The 21,416-nt window shown below is 51.1% G+C and overlaps 8 protein-coding genes across 8 annotated transcripts; 6 read left to right on the forward strand and 2 right to left on the reverse strand.

Moving 5' to 3' along the window:
* Positions 1 to 293: 293 nt before the first annotated feature.
* BU24DRAFT_436763 (uncharacterized protein) lies at positions 294 to 2,142 on the forward strand (the record flags this gene model as incomplete). Its single annotated transcript, XM_033530175.1, has 2 exons — positions 294 to 898; positions 1,026 to 2,142. 2 exons carry the CDS (start codon positions 294 to 296, stop codon positions 2,140 to 2,142), a joined length of 1,722 nt encoding a protein of 573 aa, XP_033378167.1.
* Positions 2,143 to 4,725: 2,583 nt separating this feature from the next.
* Positions 4,726 to 7,311, forward strand: BU24DRAFT_427852 (calnexin-like protein). The gene is made up of 5 exons (XM_033529326.1): positions 4,726 to 5,037; positions 5,113 to 5,395; positions 5,451 to 5,581; positions 5,641 to 6,294; positions 6,349 to 7,311. Exons 1-5 carry the CDS (start codon positions 4,918 to 4,920, stop codon positions 6,856 to 6,858), a joined length of 1,698 nt encoding a protein of 565 aa, XP_033378168.1. The 5' UTR covers positions 4,726 to 4,917; the 3' UTR covers positions 6,859 to 7,311.
* A 382-nt stretch (positions 7,312 to 7,693) lies between these two features.
* Positions 7,694 to 10,136, forward strand: BU24DRAFT_427853 (methylmalonate-semialdehyde dehydrogenase). The gene is made up of 3 exons (XM_033529327.1): positions 7,694 to 8,685; positions 8,751 to 9,628; positions 9,697 to 10,136. Exons 1-3 carry the CDS (start codon positions 8,022 to 8,024, stop codon positions 9,871 to 9,873), a joined length of 1,719 nt encoding a protein of 572 aa, XP_033378169.1. The 5' UTR covers positions 7,694 to 8,021; the 3' UTR covers positions 9,874 to 10,136.
* Positions 10,137 to 10,650: 514 nt separating this feature from the next.
* On the forward strand, positions 10,651 to 11,256 carry BU24DRAFT_427854 (uncharacterized protein). The gene has a single exon (XM_033529328.1). It carries the CDS (start codon positions 11,026 to 11,028, stop codon positions 11,221 to 11,223), a length of 198 nt encoding a protein of 65 aa, XP_033378170.1. The 5' UTR covers positions 10,651 to 11,025; the 3' UTR covers positions 11,224 to 11,256.
* A 663-nt stretch (positions 11,257 to 11,919) lies between these two features.
* Positions 11,920 to 12,692, reverse strand: BU24DRAFT_65114 (uncharacterized protein). Its single transcript, XM_033534499.1, has one exon. The coding sequence runs from the start codon at positions 12,457 to 12,459 to the stop codon at positions 12,016 to 12,018; it is 444 nt and encodes a 147-aa protein (XP_033378171.1). The 5' UTR covers positions 12,460 to 12,692; the 3' UTR covers positions 11,920 to 12,015.
* A 1,610-nt stretch (positions 12,693 to 14,302) lies between these two features.
* On the forward strand, positions 14,303 to 15,639 carry BU24DRAFT_414295 (uncharacterized protein; the record flags this gene model as incomplete). The annotated part of the gene is made up of 4 exons (XM_033526210.1): positions 14,303 to 14,519; positions 14,617 to 14,694; positions 14,745 to 14,864; positions 14,921 to 15,639. 4 exons carry the CDS (start codon positions 14,303 to 14,305, stop codon positions 15,637 to 15,639), a joined length of 1,134 nt encoding a protein of 377 aa, XP_033378172.1.
* Positions 15,640 to 16,140: 501 nt separating this feature from the next.
* On the reverse strand, positions 16,141 to 16,888 carry BU24DRAFT_427859 (vacuolar ATPase assembly integral membrane protein VMA21). Its single transcript, XM_033529329.1, has 3 exons — positions 16,734 to 16,888; positions 16,470 to 16,561; positions 16,141 to 16,392 (listed from the first exon to the last, which is right to left on the reverse strand). Exons 1-3 carry the CDS (start codon positions 16,829 to 16,831, stop codon positions 16,259 to 16,261), a joined length of 324 nt encoding a protein of 107 aa, XP_033378173.1. The 5' UTR covers positions 16,832 to 16,888; the 3' UTR covers positions 16,141 to 16,258.
* Positions 16,889 to 17,038: 150 nt separating this feature from the next.
* Positions 17,039 to 21,258, forward strand: BU24DRAFT_427860 (uncharacterized protein). Its single transcript, XM_033529330.1, has one exon. It carries the CDS (start codon positions 17,448 to 17,450, stop codon positions 21,036 to 21,038), a length of 3,591 nt encoding a protein of 1,196 aa, XP_033378174.1. The 5' UTR covers positions 17,039 to 17,447; the 3' UTR covers positions 21,039 to 21,258.
* The last annotated feature ends 158 nt before the right edge of the window (positions 21,259 to 21,416 follow it).

Genomic DNA, 21,416 nt, shown 5'->3' on the forward strand with positions numbered 1-21,416 from the left:
CTCCTTCTCCTCCTTTCCCCCCACGCCGCCACGATAAATACTTTCCACCACCCTTCCTTGCGTGCCGCCACCTCCCCCACCGCATTCCTTCCTCGCCTGTCCACAACAACAACGCCATCAACCCTCTCGCCCATCCCGTCCTCCCCTTCTACTTAACCCGCGCAACCACCACGGACGCATGTCGAGACCGTTTCGGCCCGCCGAGGCAACATTGGAGGGAGGATCAAGGCAATCCAGCTACCGCAATTGACACGAAAGGAAGAGAAGGAAATATGGCTGATGTTCTCCCGGTTATGTTGCGCACCTCGGCTTCTCACACTTCATTCTTCGATGCTACCGCCCCATATGGTGCGCCGCGGAGGAATTATTCGCATTCCGATCTACGCTCCGGCTCCTTAAGCTCCTCCCAGACCTCATCCTACCACTCCACTCCCGCCAGCAGCCTATCCCTGGACACCGGACTCGAAGAGAGCAGCAGCGAAGACGACGACGACGACGACGACGACGACGAAGATGGTGGACTGTCATTTCCCGCGTACAACACCGCGCGCTATAAACCGAAACCGAGAGAAACCCGCGACGCACAACCTTCAAGCCCGACCCAGACCGCTCGCCCTGCCCCAACACCCGCCGATATATCAGATACTTCCCCCGCCGCCCCTACGGATCCGCCATTACCAATATCCGAAGACGATTCCGCCGTTCGCATCGAGCCTACACACCACGTCGACTACCTGTCGCATGAATGGAACGAGGAGGACATTTGGTCCTCTTGGCGGCACATAGTCGAACACCGAAAAGTCTACGGCGAGAGGTCGAGATTAGAAAATGCATCTTGGAGAACATGGGCCAAGTCGCAGTTCAAGCTGAGGACTGTGTCGCCCGAAACACTGAATTGGTATGTGGAAATCGCTGCCAACCCCTGTCTGCACTGCCGATCACATCCCCACATGTCCGCAAATCCTCCGGCCCAACACCTGTTCTGTGGTTTTTGATGAAATTGGATTGCTAATGGATTGCAATAGGCTGAAAGACTGTGACGTTACCTGGCTCTATGGCCCGCTTCAACCCGCAGCTCATCGAACGCTCTCAACACAGACTTCCGAGCCGGTCAGCCGGTTGTCAAAATCGAACTCATTCCTGCAGCATAAGAAACCGATCCTGAAAAAGCGAAGCATGTCAGAGGTAATGCTACAGAATTCTCTATCATCTTCTTCCCTGGTCAAGCAGGCAGCAGCAGCAGTGCAGGCCCAGCAGCTTGACACTTCGACAGCTCTGGCTCGCCGACGGCAACGTCCTGTGGTCGGCCGAGCTACGTCCGATTACATTACCTCCTCCATATCCTCCATACCTTCCAGAACCACTAGCCGTGATCCGACCGATTACTTTTCATCGCGATCTACGTCTGGCTTGCAGACGCCAGACCATGGCGAGCGGAAACATATTCGCTTTGACGAAAAGGTGGAGCAGTGCATAGCCGTCGAGTGCAAAGACGGCATGGACGATGACGACGACGACGACGCCAATAATTGGAGAAATAATGACGATGACGATTCTTCGTCCGATGACGGCGTTGTCATGATGAAGCGGTCGCGGAAAAGGGCACCTCTTTCGCGAAGCGCCTCTAGATTGAGCGTTACCGGAGATACCAAAATAATAGCCAAACTACCATCGACTACTCTCAAGTGTCGAACAGACTCCCCCGACATCACTGAACAGCAACCCTCCCATTCGCTCGGACTCTGGCGATCGAGTAGATTATCACCTTCACCCTCCCAGGAAACGCTTCGACCATCAAATCCCTCCACAAACTTTCTCCTTCCCAACGACGACGGCGATGAAGAAGAGGAGGAAGAAGACGATGACGAGGATGACGGCTTGTGGGAACCCGACAGGGCTTACGAAGTCAAGCGTCCAGGCACGCCAACTCCCCGAAACCCAAACGTAGAGGCGGCGGAGTCCGAAAATGACGAACCTTCCCAGTCAGGTGGTTTGCGGAAAACCGCATCAGGAATGTTCATGCCTTTTGATGAGATGGACGATGATCCCACCCCACCTGGCCTCATCGGGAGGGTAGTGGATACCGTCAACACTGCTCGAGATATTGCGCATGTCATATGGAATGTTGGGTGGAGGGGATAGTACTGATAACATAATTTTCATTTTTTGCCTTGATGGCGTCGTTTTTAATGGTGTTCGGCTCGGCTGTCTTAACATAAAGCATTTTCGGGAACAGGTCGGGATTCTGGGTTTCACAACGGATGACATACAAGTTTGGTTTGCGATTTCTTCTTCTTCTTCTTCTTCTTCTTCTTCTTCTTCTGGGCCTGTTCCTTTTAGCGGACACACTGAATCGGGGTTCACAGCGTGCGACTACATGAATGCATCTACGTTGTATCATTCATATGCGAGGAGGCGAAAATGGTTCGTCAAGGTGTGGAGGACATAGTATGGTGAATCAAGGGGATTGCTGGATAGCCTAGTACTCTGGTTCATTGAAGCTTGCATTAGCTATCGCGGAAGACAGTTCCGACACAACCAGTCAATTTATCGAGCAAGTTCTTGTCTGACTCCATCAACTATAGCTTGCCCCACAATCACATACACACATGAACCGACCTGAGCTTGTGACCAATCTATAACCTTCATGAACATGGACGGGCTGGCGTGTGAACGCGCCATGTTACCAATATGGCAAGAGATATCCCGCCACCGTCCACGTCCCTTGATCAGTACCGTTCATTCGCAATCATATCTCCCCGTCAGTCAATCGCTCTCCCGCAACAAACCACTCGAGTAACAACAACACTCAATCCATCAGTCCAAATCAAACTCGAGAACTTGCATCAAGGCCTTTCTTGTAAAGCAACCATGACTGCGACGTACTACTGGAAATGCTGCAAGTGTCATACACTAAACTACCTTGGCCAGAAGGACTGCGAGTATCAGGACTGCGAGTATCAGGACTGCGCACATCCCAAATGTAAAGAAGATAAAGGATGCAAACTAGTTCACATGAGGAGGAGAGAGGAGGTAGCAGAAGATGAGGAGGAGGAGGAGACGAAGAAGAGGAAGAAATAGAAGAAATCTAGGTCGTGAGCTTCTGGAGGAGGGTCAGGCTCTGCGAGTGGCTCTGGACAGCCGGGCACAGCTTGGGAGGATTTATGAGTAGAGTCGAGGCATATGTGAAATTGAGGGGCATTCGCTGCCTGAGATGGTCATACATTTTGATGCAAGCCAGTGTTCATACACAGTAGGTGGGTTCGGTAAGATGAATGACATGGCTGTGATCTCATAGACGTGAACCCTTTAGGAATGGGATTCATTCATGTGAGAAGAAGCATTCTTTCCCAAATCGAAACGAAATATACGGAAAAGAGACTCTCATGTGAAAGTCTCACAATCGAAAGACCCTCTCCATTTCGGGAAACGTTATGACGTTTCCTCGATCGAAAGCGGATGGATGTGGAGCGTGGAGCGGAGCGTTGTTTTTTGAAGGGTCCAGCGCACCAACGGTTCCTGAGCCTCGGAAATAAAACCGAACCGTTCGTTGAAGCGTACCTCTGGTTATGTAGATAGAGGGCTTTGGATTATTACTTCATTTGGTTGTCATCCAAGTACTCCGTAGACGTCTCGTGCTAACGAGAGAGAGGTCTTATTTGTGATATAGAAATGAGAGACTACTCCGTCGGCTATGCCACGTGCGATTGGCGGAATGAAGTCAGATCCTGACACTTGATTGGCCAGATTTCAACGGCCAGATTATAAACGCGGACAGTAAAACGTTCTACGACTGATCGATCGTGACTTGTTCCATCGCTACTCGTATCATACGTTTGCTAAGTACGGAGCAGTGAGAAAGCCAGAAAATGGGAATACGGGCGGAATTTTCTATCAGGAATTGCTCTTTGTCTTATGCGCATGTCGCGTGTGCCGGAACGATAGGCCTTATCGCGCCGAGGCATGATACTCGCCTCCATAGGTAGAGGACAATCCTTTTGGAGGGTCTCACCAAACATGAGCCTGATGTTGGCCCGCGGTTCAATTGTCTCAACCTAAGGGATCAAACCGCGCAAAGCCTAAATACCAGCCTCAAGCTGGGGCAGCGTGGTGCTGTTTTATCACGTTTTCAAGTCCTGATGCTAGACCACGCATCAATCGCTCCCGATGGAAAGCTCGCTGTGGCAGGTGGATAACGGAGCAAGTCACTGCCATATGTATACAGTATATTCCGCCTCCGTGCAATATGCCTTGACAATGGACTGTGGAGGATGCGTTCGCACGACTGCCGTATGCCGTATGCCGGAGAAGGAATAATGCAATAATGCAATATATTACTGGCCTTTGCAAATCTCCGACCTCAGAGCATGATCTAGGTTTTAGCAAATGCAGCCGCAGCCACAGCCGCAGCAACGGTAACTAACTGAGAAGTAGACACTTGTCATCTATGCAGAATGTACTACTCCGTAGGGTAAGGCAAGTGGTCAATGGTTTTCTGGTAGCCACGATAATAATACTCCGAGCAAGGTATTAATCAATAATGCTATTCGGTGCTGGAGTACGGGTACTCCGTATGCAGTACTGGAAGTGCTGAGAGGCGAGGTACCGGTACCTACCTACCTAGTTAGTACGAGGTAACTACATACTGCATACTGGACAGTGGAGGCTGCTGAGAGGGGGAAGTGGAGAGGCTGGGGTCTTGATTGGGCCAAGCTTACAACCACCCACCACCCACCACCGTGGCCTCTTCTCACGGCAACATAAAATCCTACCCTTAAAAACACCAAGCTACAACCGACTCGACTTATCTCATTCCATCTTTGTCCCACTCTTCCTTGCTTCCACCTGTCAAATCGCAATCGCAACTGCGACTCCTCTGCTGTTCACATCCTCCAACAGTAGGTTGCTTCGCTCACAATGCGTTTCGCTGTCGGTGCCATCGCGCTTCTTGCTGCCTCCGTGCAAGCACAGGAGCAGGCTCCCTTGGTCGACGAGGAGGTATCTTCCTCGACTTCGATCGTGAAGCCAACATTCACTGTAAGCCCTCTTATCTTCGACTACCTCCCGCCTCCTCCACCAGAATCAATTCGCTAACGGTGGAACCTATTGCAGCCCACAACCCTCAAAGCTCCCTTCTTGGAGCAGTTCACGGACGACTGGGAATCGAGGTGGAAGCCATCACACGCGAAGAAGGATGACAAGTCTACAGAAGAGGAGTGGGCCTACGTCGGCAACTGGGCCGTCGAGGAGCCTACCGTCCTCAAGGGCGTTGAGGGCGATAAGGGTCTCGTCATCAAGGACAAAGCTGCCCACCACGCCATCTCGGCCAAGTTCCCCAAGGCCATCAACAACAAGGGCAAGACCCTCGTTGTTCAGTACGAGGTCAAGCTTCAGAGTAAGTTTTGAAAACAATCGGCTTGGTCTGTGCTAGCTAGCTAACATGTCACCAGACGGTCTCGAATGCGGTGGTGCCTACTTGAAGCTCCTCCAGGAGAACAAGGCTCTCCACCAGGAAGAGTTCTCCAACGCCTCCCCCTACATCATCATGTTCGGTCCTGACAAGTGCGGTGCAACCAACAAGGTATGTGCACAGCTCATGCGTGGCAATTGCGAGGACCGTGAGTTTTGACTGGTATATAGGTCCACTTCATCTTCCGACACAAGAACCCCAAGACCGGAGAGTACGAGGAGAAGCACCTCAAGAACCCCCCGACGGCCCGTATCGTCAAGACCTCCTCCCTCTACACCTTGATTGTCAAACCCGACAACACTTTCGAGATCAAGATCGACGGCGAGTCTATCCGCAATGGAACTCTCCACGAGGACTTCTCCCCCTCCGTCAACCCTGAGAAGGAAATTGACGATGTCAATGACAAGAAGCCTGAAGACTGGGTCGACGAGGCTCGCATCGCCGACCCCGAGGCCAAGAAGCCCGAGGATTGGGACGAGGAGGCTCCATTCGAGATTGTTGATGAGGAGGCCACCAAGCCCGACGACTGGCTCGACGAGGAGCCCCTCACCGTCCCCGACCCTGAAGCTGAGAAGCCCGAGGACTGGGATGACGAGGAGGATGGTGACTGGATTCCCCCTACTGTTCCTAACCCCAAGTGCGACGAGGTCACCGGCTGTGGCCCCTGGTCTCCCCCCATGAAGAAGAACCCCGACTACAAGGGCAAGTGGAGCGCTCCTTTCATCGACAACCCTGCCTACAAGGGTGTCTGGGCCCCCAAGAAGGTCAAGAACCCCAACTACTTCGAGGACAAGACTCCCTCCAACTTTGAGCCCATTGGCGCTGTAAGTAGTCCGCACACTGACGAGACAATGAAGATATACTGATTGTAAACGCAGATTGGTTTTGAGATCTGGACTATGCAGAACGATATCCTCTTCGACAACATCTACATTGGTCACTCTGCCGAGGATGCTGACAAGTTGAAGGAAGAGACCTTCGTTCCTAAGCTCGCTGCGGAGAAGGCTGAGGAGGAGGCCAACGCTCCCAAGCCCGAGGATCCCAAGACTCCCTCTGATCTCTCCTTCAAGGACGACCCTGTCCGATTCGTTCAGGAGAAGCTCAACCTCTTCATCGAGATTGCCAAGCGCGATCCCGTTGAGGCCGTCAAGTTCGTTCCCGAGGTCGCCGGTGGTCTTGGTGTTATCGTTGTCGCCATCATTGCCATTCTTGCCTCCGCCCTCGGCGGTGGCGCTGCCCCCTCCAAGGAGCAGGTCAAGGCACAGGCAAAGAAGGCTAAGGATGCTGCTGTGGATGCAAAGGACAAGGCCGCTGAGGCTGTGACCACTGGTGCCGAGAAGGCCCAAGCTGAGGTCAACAAGCGCACCACCCGTTCAAACGCCTCATAGATATGCAATGTAGCGTAGCTGGAGGATCGATCGTTTTAGGGCGAGGGTAGCAGCGATGAATGATCCCACAAAAGGAGAGACACGTTCAACAGGGACGGAGAAGAAGACGTCCACGATTTCATTCGAATCCATTCGATCCCATTACCTTGGATTTAGGTACATTGATATATTGCTTGGGGGGCGTGCAAAAGGCGCTATGATATTGTATGATAGTTGCTTTTCAACAATGACATGAATAATAACACGTTAAAACAAATTGGCATGACTTTGAGATTTTATCAATGGTGAAAACGGGAAAGGAAGAGGAACGCAATGAGGTTGGGAAAGTTGCATTGTCGGCGGGGACAGCTATAGTAGCGTGCGTCATTGGGGATGGTCTTGATCTCGTTGAGGTGGTGAACTTCCGTGACGCTCCCCACACTCATACGAAAGATCACCTACGTGCCTACCTATGTACGGAGTAGCACTATCTATGTAATCTTGCAATTGGACATGCCTGTCTCGATTCGATGGACAATGCGATTACGCGCAAACGCGCAAGACGCGCAGAAATTCGAGTGTAGTTCCCAAAGAGAACAAGGAAAGCGAATTGGTAATGTTATCGGAATGGCCTTCTTGTTTGATGTGAGGTTTCCTATGGGGGGGAACACAATCGGGTAAAGCTTGGCGTCAACGGCGTCTATCCGTATCGTTCTTCGTTCTCTTTTGAGGGGGAAACAGTGACATGGTGGGGTTATTAATCAACTTAGTCTTGAATCAAGTCATGTGATAAGGGAAAGATTGTGGAGAAAGGCTATTGTGTACGGGTCCTAAGTATGATACGTACTGTAGTCTGTGAAGTGCCAGAGGTGGATTGAGACGGTTTGACTCGGCATCTCTCCCCCGCTCCGACCGCGGCAATGTCGACTACCTTGGGCCAAACCAAAGGGAAATCGTATCCGACCAAACATCGTCCAACCGTCTACAACTTATCTTCTCTACCTCCTCTCCTTTTGCTTTTCTGTCTTCTGAATTGTTCTCTTCACCTTTCCTTCATTCTCTCAAAAATTAAAAAATCCCTCCTCTTGTGGAGAAAGGTCCATCTGCCGTGAGTTGACAACTCGCAATTGAGCAAGGACATCCACCTTTTAATCTACCGAGCAACGGCTAATCTGGGTCCTGCAATGGCCGCTCGACAAGTTATCACCCGCAACCTTGCGACGTTGGCCACCCGGTCGTCCATTCCTCGCGTTGCTTCACTCTCCGCCAGAATGTCTAAGCCAGCAAACACGGCCTACATTGCCTCGCGGCGGTTGCATGCCACTGCTCAGCACCTCAAGCCAGCTGCCACCGCCGCCTCCACCGCCGATTCGTACCCCCTCAACCACGACCAGATTCAGTCGCCCAAAGATACCCAGAACTTCCTTGACAACAAGTTCGTCCCCTCACAAGCAACCCAATGGATTGATCTCCACGATCCAGCAACAAACAACCTCGTCACCCGTGTTCCCCAGAGCACTGATGCAGAGCTCCTTGCCGCAGTTGACAGCGCCGAGAAAGCATTCAAGCCATGGAAGGAGACCAGCTTGTTGCACAGGCAGCAGATCCTCTTCAAGTATACTGCTCTGATCCGCGAGAACTGGGACAGACTCGCCGCTAGCATCACTCTCGAGCAGGGAAAGACTCTTGCTGATGCTCGCGGTGACGTCCTTCGTGGTCTTCAGGTCGCCGAGACCGCCTGCGGCATCACTACTCAGATGACTGGCGAGGTTCTCGAGGTCGCAAAGGACATGGAGACTCGCAGTTACAGAGAGCCTTTGGGTGTCGTTGCAGCCATCTGCCCCTTCAGTAAGTATTTCTCATTATCATGTACATGTCCTTTCGCATGACCGCAACTAACGGATGAAAACCAGACTTCCCCGCCATGATTCCTCTGTGGTCCATCCCTATCGCTACGGTCACTGGTAACACCCTGGTCATCAAGCCTTCGGAGCGCGACCCCGGTGCATGCATGATCCTCGCTGAGCTCGCGGAGAAGGCTGGCTTCCCTGCCGGTGTCGTCAACATTGTTCACGGTGCTGCTAAGACTGTCGACTTCATCCTCGACGAGCCCCGCATCAAGGCAGTGAGCTTCGTTGGAAGCAACAAGGCCGGCGAATACATCTTCTCTCGTGCCTCGGCCAATGGCAAGCGATGCCAGGCCAACTTGGGAGCTAAGAACCACGCTGCCGTCCTCCCCGACTGCAACAAGAACCACGCGTTGAATGCCATTGCTGGAGCTGCTTTCGGTGCCGCCGGTCAGCGATGCATGGCTCTCAGTACCCTTGTCATGGTTGGCGAGACCAAGGAATGGGTGGCAGAGATCGCCGACCGCGCGAAGGCTCTGCAAATGAATGGCGGTTTCGAGGAGGGTGCCGATCTCGGACCTGTCATCACTCCTCAAGCCAAGAAGAGGATTGAGGACATCATTGCTACCGCAGAGAAGGAGGGCGCAACTATCCTTCTGGACGGACGTGGCCAGAAGCCCGCGAAGTACCCCAACGGCAACTGGGTCGGTCCCACCATAATTGCCAATGTCAAGCCCCACATGACCTGCTACAAGGAGGAGATCTTCGGTCCCGTTCTTGTTTGCTTGAACGTTGAGACCATCGACGAGGCCATTGAGCTCATCAATGCCAACGAGTATGGAAACGGTACCGCCATCTTCACCCGCTCTGGTGCTACTGCTGGTAAATTCCAGCGTGAGATCGAGGCCGGCCAGGTCGGCATCAATGTTCCCATCCCCGTCCCTGTAAGTCATTTTCCCCTCCAACCATTTGAGGTCCCGCAGTGACGCATGTATACTGATTCGCCATTCAGCTTCCCATGTTCTCCTTCACCGGCAACAAGAAGTCGATCGCCGGAGGTGGTGCCAGCACATTCTACGGCAAGCCTGGACTTCAATTCTACACCCAGCAAAAGACTGTGACCAGCTTGTGGAGGAGCGAGGATGCCGTAGCCACCAAGGCCAGCGTCAACATGCCCACACATAGCTAAACTGCTTTTGATATCATGAAGTGCGACGAAGTAGCCGGGGAGGATGATTATACGATCAATGTTTAGACGAGATTGAAAAGGTCGGCTTGATATGTCGTTGATATTCACTCAGAATGCCCTCGAAGGTATATGCATACAACCACTGCTCGTTAATCTGCTTGGTATATGGCCATGTAGTTGCGGAACGATTTAGGACAGACATAAGAATGAATTCAAAAGCGGATGCATACGCATCGGACATTTTACATACACTTACATGAGGACCAATTGCCATTCACTTGTTGGCTGCTTTGTTCCGTCCAGCCAGTGCACATGATGATTCTTTTCACCACCAGCAACAGCAGCAGCCGTGCCAGGGAGAACATGACAGAAGGAAAGGACGACTTCAGAGGGAGTCATATCCGACAAGGCTGAACGGCACTTGACAGCGGTCGAGCAAGCTCTCGTCCACACAAACACAAACGCACCACAGTGCAGATTACTCCGTGTTTACTACTACGTTTGTAATCGATTATGTATGTCCATGTCAGACGGGAAATGGGAAAGGGGAAACAGGTCCCAGGATGGAAAATGTCTTGAGGCAGAATTACGTGAAACCTGGGCACGGAACGTTGGGATCTGAAACATTGCTTCCCATGCAGCGCGTGCGTGCATGCATGTTGTCCCTCCGAGAACGCCCCCCACCCCCCCCCCCCCCCCCCCCCCCCCCCCCCCCCCCCCCCCCCCCCCCCCCCAAAACGCCACCGCGATATAACGTGGACGGTGGAGTCTCGATAGACGTTGAGCGGAGAATTGCGGGTAGGTGATTAGTTAATTAGAGAGGGATGGGAGAGGGAGCTGAGTAGCAAGTTGTGGTTTGTTACAGACAGCCTACGAGTATACAGGCATGGCACGTTTGCCCATCCGCACCGGGGCAGAGGGATAATTACAATATCGTTGAATGTGGACGTGGATGTGGAGAGCCAAAAGCCACGAGGCGTTCGGCTGTTACGCTCATCCGTTCGACGGTTGATCGACGACGCGCGGACAATCTATCCATCCACTCATACAATACTGGCCTGAGGATGACGGAAGCAGGACAGGCATGGACAAGAGACGGAGCGGGACATGTTATTTCAATTAATGGGGTTGATCTACTGGATGTGAAGATCAATGACGTCGATTGTGTTTCTCGGGGCTGACTTGGATTATCCAGGAGGATGTTTTGATTCAATTCTCCTGAATATCACGGTGTTTTGGGATGGGTGGATGGGTTTGATCGTCTTTTGGGATCCACAGTGCCACGCAAGAGGAGGGCTACGAGTATTACATCAATGGATAGAAATCATAAGTGGCAAGAGCAGGGAATAATAGATGCGGGGGAAGGGGGGGGGATGAGCGGGATGATGTTGTGTTGTGAGTAACAGTGAGCCTGTGAGGATAAGATGATAAGCTGTTGAGGGAGAGAGGAGCTGGAGCCAAGCAATGTGTTGCGTGTGCACATTGCGCGTGTAGGTAGTCTAGTCTAGTCTACATGTAATACCTAGGTACACGTTAGACTATACAATAATAGTTACTCCATTTTGAAAGTAGACGAAATCAATAAATATTCATGGGTTGATTGGATGAAGACAGAATAAATACTGCTTGATTTTTTCAATGTAATATGTACCTAGCCTAGCATCCTAGGTGCTCCGTAGTCAGTGGATACTGTGTAGGAAGAGTGGGCTAGCTCCATGTGTAATGTCCTCCGCCCTCCTCGCAACTACTGTAGCCACGGGCAATTGCAAGGCTAATTACCTAGGTAGGTGAATACATAACTTGATTTACCAATTGTGTAGTTACAGTACTCGTACCGAGCAAGCAAGCAAAGCAAGTTATCGAATGCTGAGCATCAATATAGGCGGGGGTGCAGTTGAAAGGGTTGTCTGACAGGGCGGATATGTATCGTAATCGTATCATATGATTCATATCGTATCTCCCCGGACGGATAGAGCAGAATAGAGAGGGATTTGTTTCATTATCAATAGCTTGGAAATCCTTTATCCAGAGAGGCTAGGTTCTACTCGTGGACAGGAGGCATTTCGTATTTGCATCTATATTGGCACGTATCTGAGTTGTTGATACTATGCTCGTCGGTGACTCCGTACAGGAGAATGGGTTTTAACTACCTAGGTGTGTACTCGGGACTCGTAGATGTGAACAGGGCAAGCTTGATAGAGCGCGACATGGCAGCAGCACCAGCAGCAGAGCACTGACACAGGTGCAGTGCGGGGGACGCAAAGATTGGGATGGATGGATGGGATGGAGTATTCCGTGCTGTGTAGAATAGGATGTCTGTGGTTGGCAAGGAATGAGGAATGGGGGATAAGGATGATGGGAGTGGCGGGGATTTGGAGCTACCACTGCCGCCGACCGGAAGCGGGATAGGACAAGCAGTTGGCCTGACGATATTGGTATTGGCATGAATACTTCTTTTGTTCGCAGCGACAAAAAGATGCATATCTTCTTTTCGGATTGCATGTGCGTGGTAGCACAAGCGCATCGACGGTGGCGAGGGTCACTATACGCTGTGCTGTATGGAGAGTACGAAGTAGGGAGTAGCATGATAAGAGCGTACCCGTAAGAGTGTGGATGAATTGGGACGGGTTGAGTGCATGCAGTCACAGTGGCAACGCAATCAACGTGCGTGGAATGGAAACATACACAAATGCATGGATACTTCTGGAGCTGAGGCTGGAGCTGGAGCTGGAATTGGAATCGGAATTGGAGATGGGGATGGAGATGAAGCTGGACCCGGACTCTACTGCGTAACTATTCGATTCTTTTGTTAGAAGCAGACTGGAATAGACGCAGTACAGAGTGACTGGCCATCTCACATTCGTGTTTACGTTCTCTCTTTCGCCCCCCTGTGTTGTGTTCCTCTCTTTCTTGCTCTCCTGCTCTCTCGCTCTTTTCCATCTCTCCAAGCTCTGCTCCGTACTCCGCAAATACATACATCTCCATCGTCCTTGTATGCGTGCCGAATACTACACAGTATACTCCGTACACACATTCATACATCCATACGCACCTACACCGTGCATACAATAACACCCGCCGGCATAGCGCTATCAGAGGCTAGAGAGTTGTCGGCTTGACTGGGTTGCTGGGACTGGTGTACTACGGTTTTATGCACCAACACATCGATAACTCGAGCAGCAAATCGACAAAAGATTGGCAAGGCCGGGCGGGACAACTGGTGTTTCGGGTGGATGGTGCATCCTGAGACGGAGATCCGTAGGGATTGATTGGAACGAACGGGCTTCAACATCCTGACTTCCATTACGGTATTACATTCACACAGCGCACATACACACACACTCTCTCTCTCTCACACTCACGCTACTCACACTCCGACGAGTGACACTTCCTGACCTTCCTACCTACTGCTCACTGTTGCTCCTCATTATTGACGCGTTTCCACACTCACTCCGGTACGGAACGTGCAGCCGATGACGAGTCGAGTTAGAGGAAGAAAGTAAAAAAAGAATAAACACACCACCACCCACCGCGGCACTACTTCCACTACTTCCACTACTGCTATTCCACTATCCCTCCACCACAAAACACACCACACTTTTACTACTGTTCCCACTATCACTACGACTACGACTCGACTTCCATCCACCAACAACCTTCTGGGTATCCAAACTCTCTGTATTGTTTCGTACTGAAAAGCGCGTTACGAGAAGAGGAACCTCGTCCTCTGTGGTACGCCACTCACTCTACCTTGACTAGTACCAGGGCCAGGTACACACAGTAGACTACCAGACTACCCAGGGTACTTTACTACTCTTAGTATACACCTAACTACTGTGTGTGTACTCGTACTAGTCACTGCAGTACAGCGTAGTATTGCTCTCATACATACGAGGACATACAATACCACCACCGCATCTTCTAACCACTACTATTACATTACTACTACTTCGACTTCGCCTCCCATCTTTCTACTCTTCCTCTCTCTCTCTTTTCTCTCACTTACTCTCACTCACTCTCACTCTCACTCTCACTTTCACCACTCCTCACTTCCACCACCTCTCTTCCCATCAATCTCTTCTTCCTTGCGCTTCCTTTCTCGTAAAAGGTCCCTCGTTACCCCATCACCATCGCTATCACACACACCCTTACCTCTCACCCGCAGCCGACATCCGCCCTCTCAATCTCACCTCCACGACGACCCACCTTATCTACCCATCCGTAGGCTCATAGCTCTCCAGCCCCCCCCTTCTAATCTTGTTAGCCGACCGCTGCCCATCTCTCATCTCCACTGCAACTCGGCATTGATCACCGATCACCCAACGGCGCCTCACTAGCCACGCTTTACCAGCCCCGTCACTTTGTTGCATGATTCAAGCAATTCCTTGGAAAGCACATCGACAAAACAACAAAGCCCATGTCTGTCGCAATGGACCAACGACCCGACCAACAGAGACCCCGGTCCAAGTCGACCTTTAGCTTCAAAAGCGACAAGTCCCATGGTTCCAATCCCAATCACGATAAACATCACCATCACCTTCCTCATCATCATCATATTCGCGAATCTGCCGAGGACAAACGAAAGAGCCATCTGACCCCACACACCAAAGCCGATCCCAACGCTGCTATGACTGAGGTTCAACCCAGTACGTTCTAATCTGCCCTTGCCATTGCCCTCATCTGGCGCATGCGATTCCAGATCCACCGTACGAAACCTGCGTAACGAATACTGACGGTTCACAGTCGCCGCTGCTTTAGAGAAGCCTACCCTTCAATCCCTTCGTTCCTTCCAGCATGTCGACAGCAATGGAGCCCCAATAGGTAGTGAAGCTCCTCAGCGACTTCCATGGGCAAACGTTAACACAGAACAGCCGAACCTGACCTGTCCAACCCCACTCGTTCGCGATGGGAGCGTCCCCTCGATACGATCAGATCATTCGAAGCTGCGATCGATGGTGAATATAAGCGCAGGTCGCAGGCGATGCGAAATGGTACACACTATTAGTCCGCTCAAATCGCATTGTGCCACGGCTAACGACTCTTCTAGATTCGTCTGAGATGTTGAGCGGATACGCGAGTCGCAGAAGCAGCTACTACGGTGGAAATGGAGGTTACGACCAGAACCGTCACTCACAGCCGGGGGGTTACTACGGCAGTCGACAGACTGCTATGGGACGCGATGGTTGGGACAACGGCTACGGTGGCCAGCGCAACCGTTACAACCGCATGCAATCCGACCCTTACCGATACAACAATAACAACAGTAATAATAATATTAATACCAACAACAACGTCTATCCTACCCAAGGCTATCACCAATCGCGCGACACAGTCATCACGGGAGGGTCGAACGGTAGCCAAAGTGAACCGTACTCAAACGAACAGGGTAGCGAGAACAGCTCCATCGAGCAGAGAGGCGGACCCGTTGGCCCACCACCTGGTGTTCGACCGGACCTTGGAGAGCAATATGGGTTCAATGGCTTTGGCGGAGGCGGTCCCCAACCCATCCTCGAGGAGTATGGAAACGTTCCGTCAGGCCAAGGTTATTTCCCACCACAGCAATCACAACAACAGAACTTCGCGCCGCCTGTACCTGCAAAGACGGGACAACCCCAAGTTGCACCGATTCAGTTGAGCCAAAGCAACTCGAATGGACAGGCGATGCCTGCGAACGGTCCGAGGCCGAATGTTTTGTCTCGCAAGGGCACGTCGCAGTCCGGCGAGAAGAGACAGAGTTGGTTTAAGAGGCGGTTCAGCAAGAACTAAGGCTCCGACCAAGCAGGGTTGATATCAAGTTTCTCTATTATGAGGAAACCGGATCGAATGGTGGGGGGCATGATCAGTGCATTCCACTTCATCTTGTAGCTTTTCTGCAGCTCTTGTAGCTCAGCGTCACATGTATCGTTGTTTAGATTTGTTTGGCTGCTCTGGGTATGGGCGCGGGCGGGTTTGTGGCGTTTCTGAATGGACCTACGGCGTGTGTCCGGGAATTGGCATTCACAAGTTTTTGTTTCACGAATGAATTATGAGTCTACTTCTCATTTGGGACTTTCCCATGGAGAAGGATGAAAAGATGATTCCCAGTCAGTTTTTGGGAGTCCTTACTTGGGTGGTGGACTCTTTCGGAATGAGCGCCAGAGATACCAGGGCGGTGGGAGGCGAAATGATGGCGTTAATAATTTCTGTACAGGCCATCGAATGTCACTCCTTCAACAGGCGCCACATACCATCCTCCAGTATTGTGCAACAGTGAAAGTGTGGATTTTTGGCTGATGTGTCCTCATGTTACTCAACAGCTCGAACTACATGCAATTGTTGTGACTATTAATTAACTATTTTAGGATAAAAGCCATCCAGACTAGGACAATGATGGGTGGGAGGATGCTCAAAGTGACTTCTTCTTCTTCTCTTCTTCCTCTAATCTTTCAGATTGGTCCTCTTTCATTGCGACGATTACATAGGCGAAGAGGACAATGTTGGCCATGATGGCTGCTAGGGCGCCGGCGTACGTTGTGTTTCCTGAAGCCGAACATCAATTCATACATAGGTTCTTTTGTCTAACTTCAAAGATGATGATGGTGTAAGGCTTGACATACCGACTATAACGACATTGACCATGAAGAAATAGGTTCCCAGGGGCAGGGTAATCATGGCGAATGTGAAGCTTAACAGTTTGGCTATGACGGAGCTGCATTGCACGTGGTCAATCATCATTGATTCTTAAGCAGGTGGAAAATGACAGATGTTTGAAGGTTCTTGAGAGTTTGTGAAATCGGCGTCTTGGACATTCATTTCATGGGAACAGAGAGGGTTTATATGGAATTGTTGCCACTGCAGAATGGAATGATGGAATCACTCACGATGGGACGGCGGGAGCGATGTTGGATTTCTCGGTGGGAGCCTTTCCATCATTGTCGAGGTAGGACTTCTCCTTTGACACGATTCTTTGGGTGGCCATCTGATGTTCTTCGACTGATGAAAACGGGAGCGGCTGAGTGGCTGAGTGGTTGAAGATGTGTCGGTGTGTAAGGCGTGTATGCCACGACGGAGTAAGAGAGACAGATGCTACGGAGAAACTACGGGGAGAGAGAGAATAGAAAGTTAAAGTGGTTGGTCGCCAAGAGTGAAAACGCGTGAGTTCGCGTATCCCTCCTCTCATCTTCGCCATCCCCGCAACTTTTCTTGTCACTACTCACTCTACCTCTGTACTACTTGTAGTTATTGCTCCATTACTTCTCACTACCGGTACTAAACTACTCCCTCTTCTACCTACTAAAAAGGTCGACTTCTTATTACCCGCGCCGACGTCAGATCTGCTTTTCCCTTTCCCTTTCCCTACTCTCTTCACTTCATTCGCTTTCGAATTGCCTTCATCTCAAAATACCAAACACCTGCACGAAGCAATGCCCAACCTTATTGTTGCTTGATCACACCTTACCCTTTGTTCTCCATTGTTCGTTGGCGACTTTCTGTTTCTTTTGTCTGATTATAGTCCTTGACCCAACATCTCAAGCCAAATCGATCCGCCATCCAACATCACGTTCAAACCCTCAACCACTCGCCCTCTATCCACAATGTACAGACCAGATCCGATCCTGTCATCTTCCCCTCTTCGACCCTCTTCTCGACCTTCACCCACAGATGCCAGCGAGGACGAGCTTGCCGTAGATTATGTGACACAACCTACTCAACCCTTGAGTTCGGTCAAGGTTGACGGCACACGCTCGCAACACTTTGCACCGGGGGCCACTCGACACATGACGCAGCAGACGATTCCCTACAGTATGGCAGGTCGCGCTGCAATACCCGGAGGTTCTTATATCACGCAACCGACGCAACCTCTCGATCCGCAAACCCTCAACCGCAACTCTCCGCCGCAAGTGCACCGAGCATCTTCACCGCAACGAAAGCTTCCATCGGGTACGCAGCCCACCCAGATACTGAGCACACCTCCGCGGCCGCAGACACACACCCACGTCCAAGTAGTTCGGAGTTCCCCTTCAAATGATCGCCACTCGTCCCCATTGTCGCAAACACAACGTGCCTTTCCATCAAGCATGGCCCCTCCTGGTACAATCTTCGTAAACCCTCCGCGCGTAGCACGACCCGCTCCGATTGACCTCACAGCATACTCCGATCCACCAGTCGAGAGTGATCCGGATGAGGAGGACGATTTTCGCTCGAACATAAAGCCGTCAGACATCGAGACCTGGTCTACCAATGCTCGCATTCAGGAAACACCCCCGCAACGAGTTCCGAACTTCTCACAGTACGCCTACAATGGCACTTCGCAAGCCAAGCGTTCCGCGGATTCCTCTTTCGCCAGCAACTCGCCTCAGAAAAGAATGCGTCCTATGCAGCGCCAATCAGGCCCCTCTCGTGCTATGCCTGTGGGTGACGTCTATATGCGCATAACAGACATCAAGGATGACGCACTCCGCATAAAAGTGCAACGGCTTAAATCCATTTATGCGACCAAGACTTTAAAGGAGTTAATGGACAAGCTAGACGAACACGGGGGAGAATATGAGGCAACAAGACGTGCCCTTAGCCAGCCATCACCATCTAACGATAAATTTTACATGCCTAAATTTCTCCGGGATGGCTCCTCGGACGTCGAAATCATTCCTGCTCCACAGCCCAAGAAGACCGCACAACGATTCCTGAATGCGCCCATCAAGAGTATCAGGGAACGTTACAGGCAGGCTACGCCAGATCGCGAAAGTAGCCCTCAATTGATAACATCTAGCCCCGCCGCCGCACCGCCCAAGAAAAAGGGGAGACTACAAAGAGGACGGAAGAATCGTACTCCCGAACCCGCGTCAAGTCCTCAGCGTCAGCCCACTCCTATCGCTTTGGAATCGGACTCAGACGAAGCCATTGGGACGGATGAGGAAGATGAAGCAAGCGATGACGTGGCTGACAGTCCAAGTTTGCTCGAATTTTTCAACACTTGCTCCGTTGAAGCGATGGTGGATCTTTCAAATGAAAAGGTCGAGGACGTGCGCGCGTTGCTTGAGCACCGCCCATTCAGATCCATGGCACAGATCGAAAAGATAAACCTCGAGCCGGACAATGGAAAGAAGAAAGCCAGGAGGCCAAAGGTTGCATTTGGTGCAAAATTGATGGCTAAAGCTACCGAGATGTGGGATGGGTTCATGGCAGTTGACGACCTTGTGAGAGAATGTGAGAATGCAGGAAAGCCTATTGCAAATGCCATGGCCCAATGGGGAGTAGACGTCTTTGGAAGCTCTACTGATGGTGAAGTCGCCATCACAAATCTCGAGGACAAGAGTGATGCGACACACGATTCCGGCATAGGCACGCCCCGGAGTAGTCATGGAAGCGATACGGAAGTAGATCCCCGGCGTAGGAGGAGCAACTTCGTCAAGAAGCCTTCCAACATGAACGCAGAGATCGAACTCAAAGATTATCAGCTTGTTGGGCTGAATTGGCTGGCTTTGCTCTACCAGAATGGCGTCTCTGGGATCCTTGCGGACGATATGGGACTTGGGAAAACTTGCCAGGTCATTGCGTTCCTCTCCCATCTGAAAGAGCAACAAATGCCAGGCCCGCACCTTGTTATTGTTCCCGGTTCTACTCTTGAGAATTGGCTCCGCGAGTTCAAGCGCTTTTCTAAGAAAATGAGGGTTGAGGTGTATTACGGTTCGCAGCCGGCACGAGCTGAACAGCAGCAAGTCATTTTAGACGCCATTGACGAAGGCCGCGTCGATGTCATCATCACCACGTACGATCTTGCGCACAAGAAGGATGATAACTCCTTCTTGCGTAAATGCCGACCAAAGGCATGTGTCTACGATGAAGGACATTACCTTCGTAATTCGGCAACACAACGATACAAGATGCTTATGCGCATCAAGGCCGAATTCCGATTGTTGTTGACTGGCACGCCTCTCCAGAACAGCCTTCGTGAGCTTGTCTCGATTCTTGCATTCATCATGCCCGACATCTTCGAGAACGTCTCGGATAACCTAGAGGCTGTGTTCAAATCGAAGGCTAAGGTCAATGATTCGGATACACACGGTGCACTTTTGTCTACCCAGCGAATCCAGCGAGCTCGCTCGATGATGACGCCTTTTGTTCTCCGACGCAAGAAAGCACAAGTCCTCAAGCATCTGCCACAAAAGACTTGCCGAGTGGAATACTGTGATCTGCTGGAGTCGCAAGCGAAGCTCTATGCTACCCAGTTGGAACGTCAAAAGAGGGTCCTACTCGATCGCGCCAACGGCATCATACCTAAAGATCACGCCAACATCATGATGAAGCTTCGCCAGGCCGCTATCCATCCTCTGCTGTTCCGCGACCGCTATAATGACAAGGTCATCCGCAAGATGGCAAAGGCGTGTCTGAAAGAGCCCATCTTTGCAGACAGCCAGGAGGAGTACATTTACGAGGACCTCACTGTGTATACAGATTTTCAATGCAATGAGCTGTCAAGGAAATACCCCAAGACCTTGGGCAAATTCGCTCTCAAGAACGAGGAATGGATGGATTCGGGGAAAGTGCAGAAACTCGCGGAACTGCTCAAAAAGTATAAGGAGAATGGCGATCGTGCACTGGTTTTCTCGCAGTTCACTTCCGTTATGGATATCCTGCAGCTTGTGTTCGAGACGCTTGACATTGCATACTCACGTATTGACGGTTCGACACCGATTGGAGAACGCCAGCCATTGATTGATCAATATTACGAAGATGATTCGATCACTGTCTTCATGCTCAGTACCAAGTCGGGAGGAGCAGGCATCAATCTGGCCTGCGCGAACAAGGTCATCATCTTCGATTCGTCGTTCAACCCCCAGGATGACATCCAGGCCGAGAACCGCGCGCATCGTGTTGGACAGACCCGAGACGTCGAGGTCGTCCGATTCGTGACCAAGGGCACCGTCGAAGAACAGATTCATGCTCTTGGGGTTTCCAAACTCGAGCTGGACAAGATGGTGGCAGGCGAGGAAGGCGAAAGTGCTGGCAACGGCAAGAAAGGTGCCAAGGCAGACGCTGGCGCTATTAGTGCAGCGGAAGAGCAAGGCATTGACGCGGTTGAGCGGATGATGCTAGAGCAGTTGCAGAAGCAAGATGAAGGCAAAGATGTCAAAGAGAAGTTCTTGGATGGAATGAAAGCAGCAGGCATCCCAATGGCGGAGTAAGGGTTTTCGAGAGAGAAGGGTCGTGTTAGGCACCATACATGTCTCTAGTTGTTCAAGGAGCGAACATCGAGACATACGAGGCGTTGTTGCATCTTTTTGTGTTTTGTTGAATAGCATAGATACCTGAGGCGACTCTTCTAATGGATATTTGATGTTATATACCAACTTCGAAGAGCATGTCCTTGTAGTGGTAGCAAGTAGGCATCCTTCTTTAATTAAAAGCATAAAGATAAAAATGGACAATACATCATTGAAACTACGGACTTTGTGGGATCAGGAACGGGTGACGTCGTTCCTTTCACTAATTACTGATTCTTGACGATTGCCTCTCCTTGACTCGCCTTCATATGTCACCAACTTGGTATATACTGTGGGTAG

The sequence above is a fragment of the Aaosphaeria arxii genome, assembly GCF_010015735.1.
Source record: "Aaosphaeria arxii CBS 175.79 unplaced genomic scaffold BU24scaffold_12, whole genome shotgun sequence".
Lineage (NCBI taxonomy): Eukaryota > Fungi > Ascomycota > Dothideomycetes > Pleosporales > Aaosphaeria > Aaosphaeria arxii.

Excerpts from the sequence above, each read along its gene's own strand:
- BU24DRAFT_427852 (XM_033529326.1), top strand. The coding sequence starts at position 4,918 with ATGCGTTTCGCTGTCGGTGCCATCGCGCTTCTTGCTGCCTCCGTGCAA. Across the intron at positions 5,396-5,450 it reads GTACGAGGTCAAGCTTCAGA|ACGGTCTCGAATGCGGTGGT; the intron begins GTAAGTTTTGAA and ends ACATGTCACCAG. Across the intron at positions 6,295-6,348 it reads ACTTTGAGCCCATTGGCGCT|ATTGGTTTTGAGATCTGGAC; the intron begins GTAAGTAGTCCG and ends TTGTAAACGCAG.
- BU24DRAFT_427853 (XM_033529327.1), top strand. The coding sequence starts at position 8,022 with ATGGCCGCTCGACAAGTTATCACCCGCAACCTTGCGACGTTGGCCACC. Across the intron at positions 8,686-8,750 it reads TGCAGCCATCTGCCCCTTCA|ACTTCCCCGCCATGATTCCT; the intron begins GTAAGTATTTCT and ends GATGAAAACCAG. Across the intron at positions 9,629-9,696 it reads ATGTTCCCATCCCCGTCCCT|CTTCCCATGTTCTCCTTCAC; the intron begins GTAAGTCATTTT and ends TTCGCCATTCAG.
- BU24DRAFT_427854 (XM_033529328.1), top strand. The coding sequence starts at position 11,026 with ATGACGTCGATTGTGTTTCTCGGGGCTGACTTGGATTATCCAGGAGGA.
- BU24DRAFT_65114 (XM_033534499.1), bottom strand. The coding sequence starts at position 12,459 with ATGCTACTCCCTACTTCGTACTCTCCATACAGCACAGCGTATAGTGAC.
- BU24DRAFT_427859 (XM_033529329.1), bottom strand. The coding sequence starts at position 16,831 with ATGGCCACCCAAAGAATCGTGTCAAAGGAGAAGTCCTACCTCGACAAT. Across the intron at positions 16,562-16,733 it reads ATCGCTCCCGCCGTCCCATC|CTCCGTCATAGCCAAACTGT; the intron begins GTGAGTGATTCC and ends CGTGCAATGCAG. Across the intron at positions 16,393-16,469 it reads GGTCAATGTCGTTATAGTCG|GAAACACAACGTACGCCGGC; the intron begins GTATGTCAAGCC and ends GTTCGGCTTCAG.
- BU24DRAFT_427860 (XM_033529330.1), top strand. The coding sequence starts at position 17,448 with ATGTACAGACCAGATCCGATCCTGTCATCTTCCCCTCTTCGACCCTCT.